At 33.6% G+C, this 12,636-nt stretch overlaps 1 protein-coding gene across 1 annotated transcript; it reads left to right on the forward strand.

Moving 5' to 3' along the window:
• Positions 1 to 5,015: 5,015 nt before the first annotated feature.
• Positions 5,016 to 11,835, forward strand: LOC137745230 (uncharacterized). The gene is made up of 10 exons (XM_068485146.1): positions 5,016 to 5,475; positions 5,785 to 5,974; positions 6,312 to 6,445; positions 8,003 to 8,115; positions 8,214 to 8,337; positions 9,210 to 9,365; positions 10,792 to 10,947; positions 11,042 to 11,121; positions 11,323 to 11,372; positions 11,470 to 11,835. Exons 1-10 carry the CDS (start codon positions 5,068 to 5,070, stop codon positions 11,601 to 11,603), a joined length of 1,545 nt encoding a protein of 514 aa, XP_068341247.1. The 5' UTR covers positions 5,016 to 5,067; the 3' UTR covers positions 11,604 to 11,835.
• Positions 11,836 to 12,636: the final 801 nt, after the last annotated feature.

Genomic DNA, 12,636 nt, shown 5'->3' on the forward strand with positions numbered 1-12,636 from the left:
TAGATTGACTAACACTTAGAGTTTATTTATACTTTCATTAAGTATAACATAAGATTTTGTAGTATCCACTTGTGTAAATATTTTAAATTGAAGATCGAATTCATTCATTGTATTCATATAGGGTCAAGGAGTGTAGTTATAAAAAATCATCAAAATCGGAGTTAAAATAACCGTTAAATCGTGATTTTTCGTTTATAACCATTGAAAAGTTTTGTCCCGTTACTTGATCTCTGAATGTTTTTTTTTTTTGTGATTTTTTGCTGATGTGATCTCCAAGCATATACAAACAATTTTGAAGGTTTGGATCGTTGAAACTAGTTTTGGAGAATTCGTAAAAGGATAGATTGACTAACACTTAGAGTTTATTTATACTTTTATTAAGTATAACATAAGATTTTGTGGTATCCACTTGTGTAAATATTTTAAATTGAAGATCGAATTCATTCATTGTATTCATATAGGGTCAAGGAGTGTAGTTATAAAAAATCATCAAAATCGGAGTTAAAATAACCGTTAAATCGTGATTTTTTGTTTATAACCGTTGAAAAGCTTTGTCCCGTTACTTGATCTTTGAATGGTTTTTTTTTTGTGATTTTTTGCTGATATGATCTCCAAGCATATACAAACAATTTTGACGGTTTGGATCGTTGAAATTAGTTTTGAAGAATTCGTAAAACGATAGATTGACTAACACTTAGAGTTTATTTATACTTTCATTAAGTATAACATAAGATTTTGTGGTATCCACTTGTGTAAATATTTTAAATTGAAGATCGAATTCATTCATTGTATTCACATAGGGTCAATGAGTGTAGTTATAAAAAATCATCAAAATCGGAGTTAAAATAACCGTTAAATCGTGATTTTTCGTTTATAACCGTTGAAAAGCTTTGTCCCGTTACTTGATCTCTGAATGTTTTTTTTTTGTGATTTTTTGCTGATGTGATCTCCAAGCATATAAAAACAATTTTGACGGTTTGGATCGTTGAAATTAGTTTGGGAGAATTCGTAAAACGATAGATTGACTAACACTTAGAGTTTATTTATACTTTCATTAAGTATAACATAAGATTTTGTGGTATCCACTTGTGTAAATATTTTAAATTGAAGATCGAATTCATTCATTGTATTCATATAGGGTCAAGGAGTGTAGTTATAAAAAATCATCAAAATCGGAGTTAAAATAACCGTTAAATCGTGATTTTTCGTTTATAACCGTTGAAAAGCTTTGTCCCTTTACTTGATCTCTGAATGTTTATTTTTTATGATTTTTTGTTGATGTGATCTCAAAGCATATACAAACAAGTTTGACGGTTGGGATCGTTGAAATTAGTTTTGGAGAATTCGTATGCCATCAATCAAGTTCCGTGTGTGTGTGTGTATATATATATATTTATTAAGTAGATTTAAATCTATTTATTTTGTATGTATAAATTATAATTGACTGGTTCACGGAATAGTACATACATCACGTGTCACGTGTGTCATTATAAAAATAGTGAGATATGTCATGACGTCATGTGTGTGATAAAAAGTTAATAACTTAAAAAAAAAAAAAAAATTTCTCACCACTTCTATTAATTTTCATTTTTCCCTCTCTTTTTTGTTTCATTTTCAACTTTTTCTTATCATTTTCACTTTTCCCTCCAACATCTTTCCCTAATTCCCCCACTTTTTTGTTTTATTTTCAACTTTTCTTAACATTTTCATTTTCCCTCCATTTTTTTTTTCAAAAAGGGTGGCAAGTTGGCAAAGGCAAGAAATTGATTATTGAAATTTGAATGGAAAGAAATCACATCAAATTTCAATGGATGCAAAATCATGCAATGCATCTTGCATCTTGCATATTAAATTATTAATTAATAATTATTATAGTTTTTATAAAATTTAATATATATATAATTATTATAGATAGACTTAATATTTTGGGGGTATAATTATTATAGTATATATAATTATTATAATTATTATAAATTTTATAGTTAATTTAATATATATATATATATTTATTATAATTTTTAGGGGTATAAAATTGTAAAATTAATGTATATAATTATTACAGTATTTTTTTAGGGTTATAAAATTATAAAAATAATATTCTGTTTATCGTGTATTGTGTTATCCACATGTATACCCGAACCAACCCGTTATCTTAACAGGTGCTTATCGGGTTACCCGATAGCGACCCGATTCGTTATCGTGTCGACCCAAACACCTGTTAATTTCGTGTCGTGTCGTGTCGGGTTATCGGATCGTGTCAGAAATTGCCAGACCTCACTACTATAATTCAGAGTGAATGAAAAATTTACTAGCTAAACCAATAAAATTAAAAAGAAAATTGTTAGAAATCTTGATCCTAATACGTAAACAACTTGCTCTTATAGTTGTGTCAGAATTCAAGATAAAATCAATTGACGGCAAACAAACATGATTTAAACTAGTTATCCTTTATGGAACAAACCGTGGTGTTGGTTAAAAACAGAGCTGCATTCTATTTTTCTGCAGCTACAGTCTAATGCTAAAAGGCTACTCGTACTGCATATAATATTATGTAGACCTTCAAATCAATTGGATTTTGCATACCAATACCAACTACATAGACTTGTCTGTCGTGTATTGTCTAACATTTTTCTTGCTTCAAAATGTTTCTCTTTCTAGAGTAGGAGACCTAAGCTGTCGCTATGTTTCTCCTTCAAACGAAAATAACTTATATAAAATAGATTCACCATTACATAACGTTTCAATTCAATAAAATATTATTATATAAAGAAAAACATACACATAACAATGCGTTATTAGACAAAAAAATGCTACGTGACAATAAATCTGTTTCATGTAAGTCATTATCCCTCCCCCCCCCCCCCCCCCCCAAAATGGGACTTTGGTTTACCTTCATGAGGGGAAAAGAGATGCAAACCAGCTACATCCCACTATCCTATGTGGTTTCTTTGTCTCCATATATAAAAAGTTTCGTGACCGTGAAATCTTTAGTCAATGATTGAATTATCAAAGGATAATGGCTTAAAGTTTCGCTAATATGTCGGTATATAACTTCTTTTCCTTCCTCTCCTCTTTTCCAACTCATAATCATGAATTAGATATCAGAGTGTTGAACATACCTTCTTCGGATCTTTTTTGGTGTGGGTGTTATTTTAAATTTGGGGTGTTGTCTTCCCTTGAGGATGAGCTGTGGCGGTGGCCGTTTGGGTTCTACTGCTTGAGTTTAGAGTTTCTTTTATTGTTTGTTTTTGCTGCCTACAGCTTAAGTTTGTGTGGGCTACATTGTATCTTATGTTGTAGCTCTTCTTTGATTAGGGTTTTATGTTTTGTTTAGACTTAGTCCATCTATCACAAATTGTAATTTTTCCGGATCTTTAGTGAAGTTTATTTTCTGACAAGACAGAGGAGGGAAATATATGCATTGAAGGTGAAGGACAAGTATACCTAGGATTATGTGTTATGTGTGATTTCTGATGAGGAAATTAAAATCTAGACAACAACCCAACCGATGGATTGTCTGCCCTCCCATATCCATACTCTTCTCATACCCTTCTATGATGTGTGGTCACGGTTAAGCCACGTTAACATTTTATATTAATTTTTTATAGAAATAATAAAACAAAAAATAATAGGAATATAAAATGTTGACGTGGCTTAACCGTGACCACACAAACAGAAGGGTATGAAGAGAGTATGAAAATAGGAGGGCAGACAATCTACCTCCACCAAACATATCTACACCAACTCAAAGTCTAAAAACATCCATATAAATCAAAATTCAAAGGACTTAACAGTAGCAGGTGAAACAAACCTATCACTCCCTGAATTACAAGTTAGTAACTTCTCTACCCACCATTCCACATTTACATTTTGTTGTAGGCCGGGGTCTCATTTCTACCAAAAACTATTCAATAGAACCAAATCGAACACCGAATAAGCTCAACTCGATTAGTTCAAACTATTAAATAAAGTACGTGCAAACTTTATATATATGATCGGTTGAGTATTCGATTCTTCGTAACTTACAAACTAAACAACCAAAATCTGCTAATTTAACATCTGATATACGATCTTTTCAATTATATATTGAACATCAATTTCCAAAGATGTTAAGGTTTTAATTTATTGGTCATTTTATCATATTATTATTATTAAAAGAAATTGTTATTAGCATTTCAAAAATCTTATTCAACGCTTCTCACAAGTGCATTCTTCTATCTAATTATAGAAAGTTTGGAGTCCGAAATGAGATTTTTGAAATGTCAATAACAATTTTTTTTATTAAAACTCAGAGAACTTTATTTAGTTACCATATTACTCTTACTAACATGAAGAGTTATAAAACAACTTCAATCTTACCATTTATTTATACCATTTCTCTAATATAGATGAGATCCACATATATTTATAAACCCTATATTTATCAGATAAATAATACAAATAGATGATAAATGTCTTCATAGCTTACCTAATGCATAGTGTTTGAGAAAAGACATTGAAAAGTACCAGCACCTCGACACCAATCCAATGAGTAGGATTTTCTCTATTTTTTCACTCTTGTTATTTTCTGTCCTATTTAAAAGGTCACGGTTAAATCACGTTATCATTTTATATTAATTTTTACAAAAACAAAAGATAAAATAAAGAATGTAAAAGAAGAAGATGAAAAAAATAAAAAGAGAAAGGATGAGAATGCTAATTCTAATCCAAACCCACCCCCACAAAAATCAAACATTTAGAATTACACGTTCGTAACCTCTCTGTGCCCAACCCTCTCTATTCTTCTTTTATCTTCGGGTCTTATTTCTCAATTTTTTTTCTAGCAAAAAGTAGTCCATATTCCAACACTACAAAAAGTTAATCAACATTCCATGATTTTTATCCATGACAGCCCACGCTCTCTGGCGGTTGGCACTATTGTTTAGAAAGCTGCAGACTTTGGACATTTCTCTCTCTCGAAGTTGCCAAAGCTTCTCCACACACTTATCTCTCTGTCTCTATCTCTCTCTCTCGAAGTTGCCAAAGCTTCTCCTACTTGTTAAAATTCCAAATCTGTCTGCCATAAACATGAAGATAACAAAACTCAAAGAATCCTCAATATTTCTCTGGTTTTCTTTCTTCTGTTTGCTGCTGTCTCCTTCCACTTCCTTTGCCAGAACCACACTTCCTGCTAGGTTTCCATCTTCTCTCGTTTCCCCTGAAAAGCTCTCATCACTTTCTTCTTCTGAAAAAAACCAAATTTACAGAACCAGATACTTCACCCAAATACTTGACCATTTCAATTTCTACCCCAAAAGCTACCAAACCTTCCAACAAAGGTATTTGATCAACGACACGCATTGGGGAGGAGCCAAGAGCAATGCTCCGATCTTTGTTTACACAGGAAATGAAGGAAATATAGACTGGTTTGCACAAAACACTGGCTTTTTGTATGAGACAGCTCCCCACTTCAAAGCCCTCATCGTTTTCATTGAGGTAGGATTTTGTTTCCAAATTTAGATTTTAAAGAGATAATCCTCTTTTAAATTCAGTTGGTTAAGATCGTTTGTCTCCTTGTATCTGAAGTCCAAAATTTGATATATTTATCCTATGTATTGGAAAATAAAAGAAGATATAAGACTCATTTTCTAGATATCTAATATATTTTGTTGTCAGACTATAAATACAGTTCCTTTAATCAATATTTTTGAATAAGAATTTAATCACATAGCAAGTCATATCGTCTGACAAGATAACATATTTTAGTTATTGGATATAATTTGAGATGACCACATTGCATTGCAGCATAGATTCTATGGGAAGTCTATACCCTATGGGGGAAACAAGGAGGTAGCTTATAGTAATGCAACCACACTTGGATATTTGAGTTCAACACAGGCACTGGCAGATTATGCTTCCTTAATCATTGATTTGAAGAAAAATTTATCAGCAACTGACTCTCCTGTGGTGGTCTTCGGAGGTTCCTATGGAGGAAGTATGTCAATAATTAAATAATCCTTTTTTCCTAATATGTATGATTTGCAGTTGATTAAACAGCTGGCATGGGATTAGGGAGTTAATAGTGGGATTTGGATCCTCTCCTGCGCTAATGGAGATGATACTTTTGATCTATCATCGTAGGTCATTGAATTTTTATTCAACGGCTACAATTATTATAACTTTAAAGAGACTCTTCTGTTTGTAACCGTTAGATAAAAATCCAATGGCCCATGACGATGGATCATGAAGATCCTCTCCATTAGCTCAGCAGATGATCCAAATCCTTAACAGTGAGTGTCAAATTTAATCGAAGTTGTTAATTAAAAATGCAGTGCTGGCAGCATGGTTTAGGTTGAAGTATCCGCACGTTACAATTGGAGCCTTGGCATCATCGGCTCCCATCCTCAATTTTGAGAATATTACATCTCCGTACAGCTTCAGCAACATCGTCACTCAAGACTTTAGGGTCCTCTCTCTCTCTCTCTCTCTCTCTCTCTCTCTCTCTCTCTCTCTCTCTCTCTCTCAACATAAACATATACATAGGTAAATTCAGAAAAGTAGTCGAGTTTAGAGACATGTTAAAACTTTTAGTCCATTTTTTCAAGGGAGTTTTAACGTGTCACATCTTGACCCGGGGCAGAATTATTTTTCGGGCCCGACTCTACCATAGCACGATATTGTCTGCTTTGGGCTTACCATTCCCTCACGGTTTTGTTTTTGGGAACTCAAGAGCAACTTCTTAGTAGGTCACCTATCATGAGATTGCTCTAGCCCCCTTCTCGCTTAACTTCGGAGTTCCTATGGAACCCGAAGCCAGTGAGCTCCCAAAAGGCCTTGTGCTAGGTAGGGATGAGAATATACATTTAAGGATCACTCCCCTGGGCGATGTGGGATGTCATAATCCACCCCCCTTAGGGGCCCGACGTCCTCGTCGACACACACGCGACCAGGGTTAGGCTCTGATACCAGTTGTCACATCCTGGCCCGGGGCAGAACCACTTCCCGGGCCCGACTCTACCGTAGCACGATATTGTCCGTTTTGGGTTTACCATTCCCTCACGGTTTTGTTTTTGGGAACTTACGAGCAACTTCCCAGTGGATCACCCATCATGGGATTACTCTAGCCCCCTTCTCGCTTAACTTCGGAGTTCCTACGGAACCGAAGCCAGTGAGCTTCCAAAATGCCTCGTGCTAGGTAGCGATGGAAATATACATTTAAGGATCACTCCCCTGGGCGATGTGGGATGTCACATAACGAAAAACCCACAGTATTATTTACTTTAACGAAAAATCATATTTTTACACTAAAAAGTCAAATATGGTACTATTCACTTTAACTTTTATTTTGTCCTTATCATTAAAACTCAAAGTTTTCAAATCCTTTTCATTAGTTTTTTTTCTTCTTTTCAACGTTTAATATGTTATTTTGAGGGGTTTGAGCATTGTTCAAGGGATCTCAAGGGAGTTTGAGCATTTGCTCGAGAGGTCCGGAGAGGGCTCGAAATGCTATATTTCTTAATTATCCTAAATTGATACTTTAAAAGTTTAGTTTTCGAAATCTGTCATGTGTTAGTTCGTAAGTCAGAATTATTAACGTGGTCTGGTAAGAGAATATTTTTTAATTTAGGAGATTTCGTACTAATCAAGCATTCAAGCTACAATGTGTGTTCCAACAAAAAAGGAAAAAAAAATACAATTAATGTATGTGTTTAGAGAAAGGGATCAAGATTCTCTCATCTTCTCTTTCCATCCTCTCCTCTCACATTTTTTATTTTGTATTTCTCTTTCTATAAAAAAATTAATATAAGATGTTGACGTGGTATAGCCGTGACCGTTTAAATAGGAATGGGGGAAGGAAGGAGGAAAAAAGAAAGGAAAGAATCCTACTCTAAGAGAAAGAGATGTTAATTAGCATATTCCAGATTTGTAATTACAGCCTGCAAAGCTCATGCATCATAATTTACTTTAAGAAACTTTCCTGAATAATTATTTTATTGTTCGAATTGTGTATTAATAATTTTAGAGTGAGAGTGAAAATTGCTATAAAGTGATCAAGGGCTCATGGGAACAGATCGAAAGCACAGCAGATGAACCTGGAGGGCTCGAACTGCTCCGAAATTCATTTAAAATATGCAAGTATGACCCATAATATTAAATTAACAAAGGTATAAATAAATATTTATGAAAAAAAACCCTACATATTCATTAAAATTTTCTTTTCTTTTATATTTCAGGAATTATATTAGTGCAGATGATCTTGAAGGTTGGCTTCGTACCGCCTTCACTTACACAGCAATGACTGATTATCCTACTCCCTCCAATTTCCTAAGTCCCATGCCAGCATTTCCAGTCAAACAGGTAAAACAAATACTCACAAAATATATTTCTTTTTGTATTGTGAAATGACTTTTCACGCAAACATTTTTCTCTATCTGCATATTCTGATTTATTTGCATTGATTTTTAATTTAAAAGTGCTACTAAGTCCATCTTATTATCGTATTATTTCCCCACCTAACCAATATTTCCACTCCTAGCTATATGTAAAAAGAGAACAATTAAACCAGGTACAATTAACCTTTTGCTCTACGAAGATCAACTTTAGTAAGCTTTTTATGTTTTATTAAGCTCTTATCTCTTTGTCTTTTTCGTCAATTTTGTCGACCAAATCAGAAAACCCATCTGAAGAGTGCATAAGTTGGTATTCCTTCTAATGCCGACAAACCAAAGAGTTTTAATTTGTTCTACTTTTCTCACTATTTGCATCTTATGAGCAATAATTTCTTAAATTCAAAAATTGCATAATATCTTTGCTCAATCGAAGTTCAGTTCACTATTCGATGTGATATGAGTTGCAAGCACCAAAAAAAGAAGCAACTCAAATATTGGGTCTTTCGCTTGGTTGTGAGTTGGACTGTGAGAACGGTGGTGTGCCGAAAAGATACAGGAAGGGGTGTGCCCACCTACATCACTTCTGTTCCCAAACAAAAACACTTTTTTAATATTTTGCTTATGTTCTTCTATGTAATTTTGTACAAGAATAAACTTGCCATTAAATTTTTTATTTAAAAATGAGTAGAAAAATAAGACAATATGGAAGTACAGTAGCACTTTAAAATCTAAATATTAGAAATTAATAAAAATTCGCATTCGAGGAAAATGAATGTTCGGAAATGACTTTTTCATTGGAGAAGGGTATATTTGTAGTTTTGATTTAACCTAGTGGTGCAGATGTGTGCGGCGATAGATGATCCAACGACTGGAAACGATACATTTAAGAAGTTGTACGGTGCAGCTTCTGTATACTATAATTACAGTGGGACGGCCACGTGTTTCGATCTTGATGATGACTCTGATCCTCACGACCTTGGAGGATGGTATTGGCAGGTAGGGGAACATTCCTCCTTTTTCTCTAAATTCCAAAATAAAAATTAGAGCTTAATTACAAAGAAAAAGAATACACATGAATGAATAATTCAAATGCCATGTATATCTTTTCCTAAATTGGGTGGCTTAAAATATCTTTTTGTAAAATAAAATAAAATGAAATGAAATTACGTATATCATCGTAAATTAATCATAAAATAATAATAAAAAATAAAACAAAAACAAAATCATGTATATGATCTTAAACTAATCATACATCTTATAAAAAAAACAAAAAAAAAACTAATCATACTAATTAATGTAAATGTTATTCAGAACAGTAAAACTATTTATGAAATATAAAATCTATATTTACCACACAACCACACTATGATTGTGAATTCAAATTCTCACTAGATCTCGCAATCATGGGATGACGGATCAAGTAATCTGAATTATTCAAGAGACGGAGCGAGGAATTCAGATTCTTAGTTTGTGAGAGGTGGGTAAGTAGAATGAACAAATAAGAGTTGTAAAATTTAAAATGAGTGATACAAAATTTCTTAAACCGTCGACTTCAAGCTGTGAGATCGTATCCGGATTTCAATTCAATGAATGCGAGTGATTGATAGTCTAAAAGAATCATTTATGAGCCCATTAAAAAAAAGGGAAAACACTTTCGTGAGTTGGAATCAAAAGATCTTCACCCATTACGAGAGAACATGGTGGGGAGTATCCAAGGAAAACATGGTCTCATAATAAAAAATTGAACCATAATATCATTATTGATATAAGTAATCATTATCCCTTTGGAGCCTAAGGAGTGAAAACCTTGTTTTACTTTTAACCTTTTTGGTTAATTTCACGAGTTTCCAACCAAAAAAATACAGTTTGAGTTTAACCCAAAGTTTACTCTTATCAACACCATCATGATCGTCGTTGTCAGCATTATAATGTGCAGAAATTTGATAAGATGACCACATTCATATCACGCGTTGTTGAGAAATTTTTTGTATACACTTCAGAGATGTATCAAAGTGTTTTTATAGCACTTCTGATGTGACGTGTGCTAAAGTTGTTTATACAGATAGTCTTACGAAAACCATAGATGCAAAAGCAAATAAAACAAGAAATTACAATTTTTTTGAAAACATCCTTTAAACTTAAATTGTTTTTTAATCCTTCAAATATCGTCAAAATGCTAAAATCCACCTTATATCGTTGCAAAGCGACGAGTTCAATTCGTCTCGTTGTTTTCTAAATATCATAAGCCTAAATCGAACACCGAGAACCCAAAAAACACTACTCAACGTAGGCAGATAGCCCGAATTTGCCGTTCGAATCAACTCTTCCAGCCCCTCGTCATTTAAGAACATGTGTATATATCTACAGTGACACCCAAGTCTTTCTCGTGTTACCGAGTTTAGCTAAAACAAATTTGGTGCAGGCTTGCACAGAAATGATAATGCCAATAAGCGGAAACACCGAGGAGAGCATATTCCCAGCTTCCGAATGGAAATACAAATACAGAGCCGCTTCATGCATGAGGAATTTTGGCATTGAACCGAGGCCCCTATGGATCACCACTGAGTTCGGCGGCCATGTGAGTATCCATATTTTCTATCATTTCTAAACAATTTTCTATAGTTTCTTCTTCTTTTTATTTAATTTTATTTTTGTGTTTTAATTTGTGGCAGGATATTGAGAGGGTTTTAAAAAGATATGGAAGCAATATTATCTTCTTTAATGGCTTAAGAGACCCTTGGAGTGGTGGAGGGTATTTAAATATCTTTTTGTTTCTCTGTTTTCACTACGTTAAAGAGAAACTTAAGTAGAATCACTCTATTAAGGTCATTCTCACGCAATTTTAAGATGCGTCGTACATACGAATGACGTGATCAGAGTGTCTGTTAAAGTTTTAATGGACGGTTTTACATGTTTATTTTTTTAATATTTTTATGTTTTTTTTTTTCTTCAGGGTGCTGAAGAATATATCCAAGAGCATAGTAGCCATTGTTGCAAAAGAAGGTTTATATCTACAAATAGAAATATGAAATTATAAAAAAATTAAGGAGAATTAATGTATAGTGTTAACATGTATATTTGTGGTATTGGTTGTTGGCAGGTGCTCACCATGTAGATTTGAGGTTCAAAAACAGTGAAGATCCAGAATGGCTTAAAGAAGTGAGGAAACAAGAGATCAACATCATTGGAAATTGGATCTCCCAATATTACCATGACCTTGCCCAACTATATTAATCATATCATACACATTCACACTCAATCAAACCTCATGATTTCCCTTCAAAAGGCGGAATAAATCTAAAAGGCCTTCTCATTTTCTTTAAACAATGACCTTTACTTTATTATACCAGCGATATTGACGAGGGGCAATTTGAACACGGGATCTTCGGTGTAAGGGTAGACACTATTAACTACTTAATTTACAAGCTCATTACGAATAATGAATATCGGAGAAGAGAAATTCTAACATAGAATCTTGGCTGCAAGAGTAAAGCACTTTTAACTACTTGACCTACATGCTCATTACAAATATTGAATATTTTGTCTGTAATTTGGGTATGTTGATACTAAATAGGGGCGTAACTTGAGTTAGATCCGAACCCGAAGAAAGTGAATATCCACTACTCCAAACAAATGAACCAAACCGTGCGAACAAAATTCACATTACAAAAACGAACTAAAGCCTAAAAGCAGGCCCAAAACAACATTCAAATTCAAGAATTACGAGAATTCGCAAGTGGTGAATTGTTCTAATGAGTATAGTCTTCCTTCAATTCACTGTTTGTTCAGACCCTCTCATTCTCCTAGTTTATTTTGGGGAGAAGAAGAATTGTGGAAACCCAAGAGACGGGATAACATGTTGGAGACTTGGACCTACTTTATAGGACAGGTCCAATAGGTAAGACAATGGCTTATCTTGCCCGAGCCTGTAGTCAATAGAGCCAGTGCCACAGACCACAAACTCATTCCAATAATGGAAGGTCCAAATCCTAAAACTTTGGGCTCAGCTTACACAAACTCATATCTAATAGCTTTGTATTTGAAATTAAATTTTTGGAGTTATACACTGGATTTTATTTTCAAATAATAGACTTACAAAGTTTACATTTAAATACATTTTTTTTAACAAACGATATTATCTACACTAAAAGGAGAATGAGGTAGGCTAAGCCTCACAATGAGCTAGCAATAAAATGGTTCAAATTCATCTTTGGCGAGAATCGAACCCAAGACTTCTTACTTACAAGGGAAGAGGAATACCACTAGA

The sequence above is a fragment of the Pyrus communis genome, chromosome 9 (genome assembly GCF_963583255.1).
Source record: "Pyrus communis chromosome 9, drPyrComm1.1, whole genome shotgun sequence".
NCBI classification, from domain to species: Eukaryota; Viridiplantae; Streptophyta; class Magnoliopsida; order Rosales; family Rosaceae; genus Pyrus; species Pyrus communis.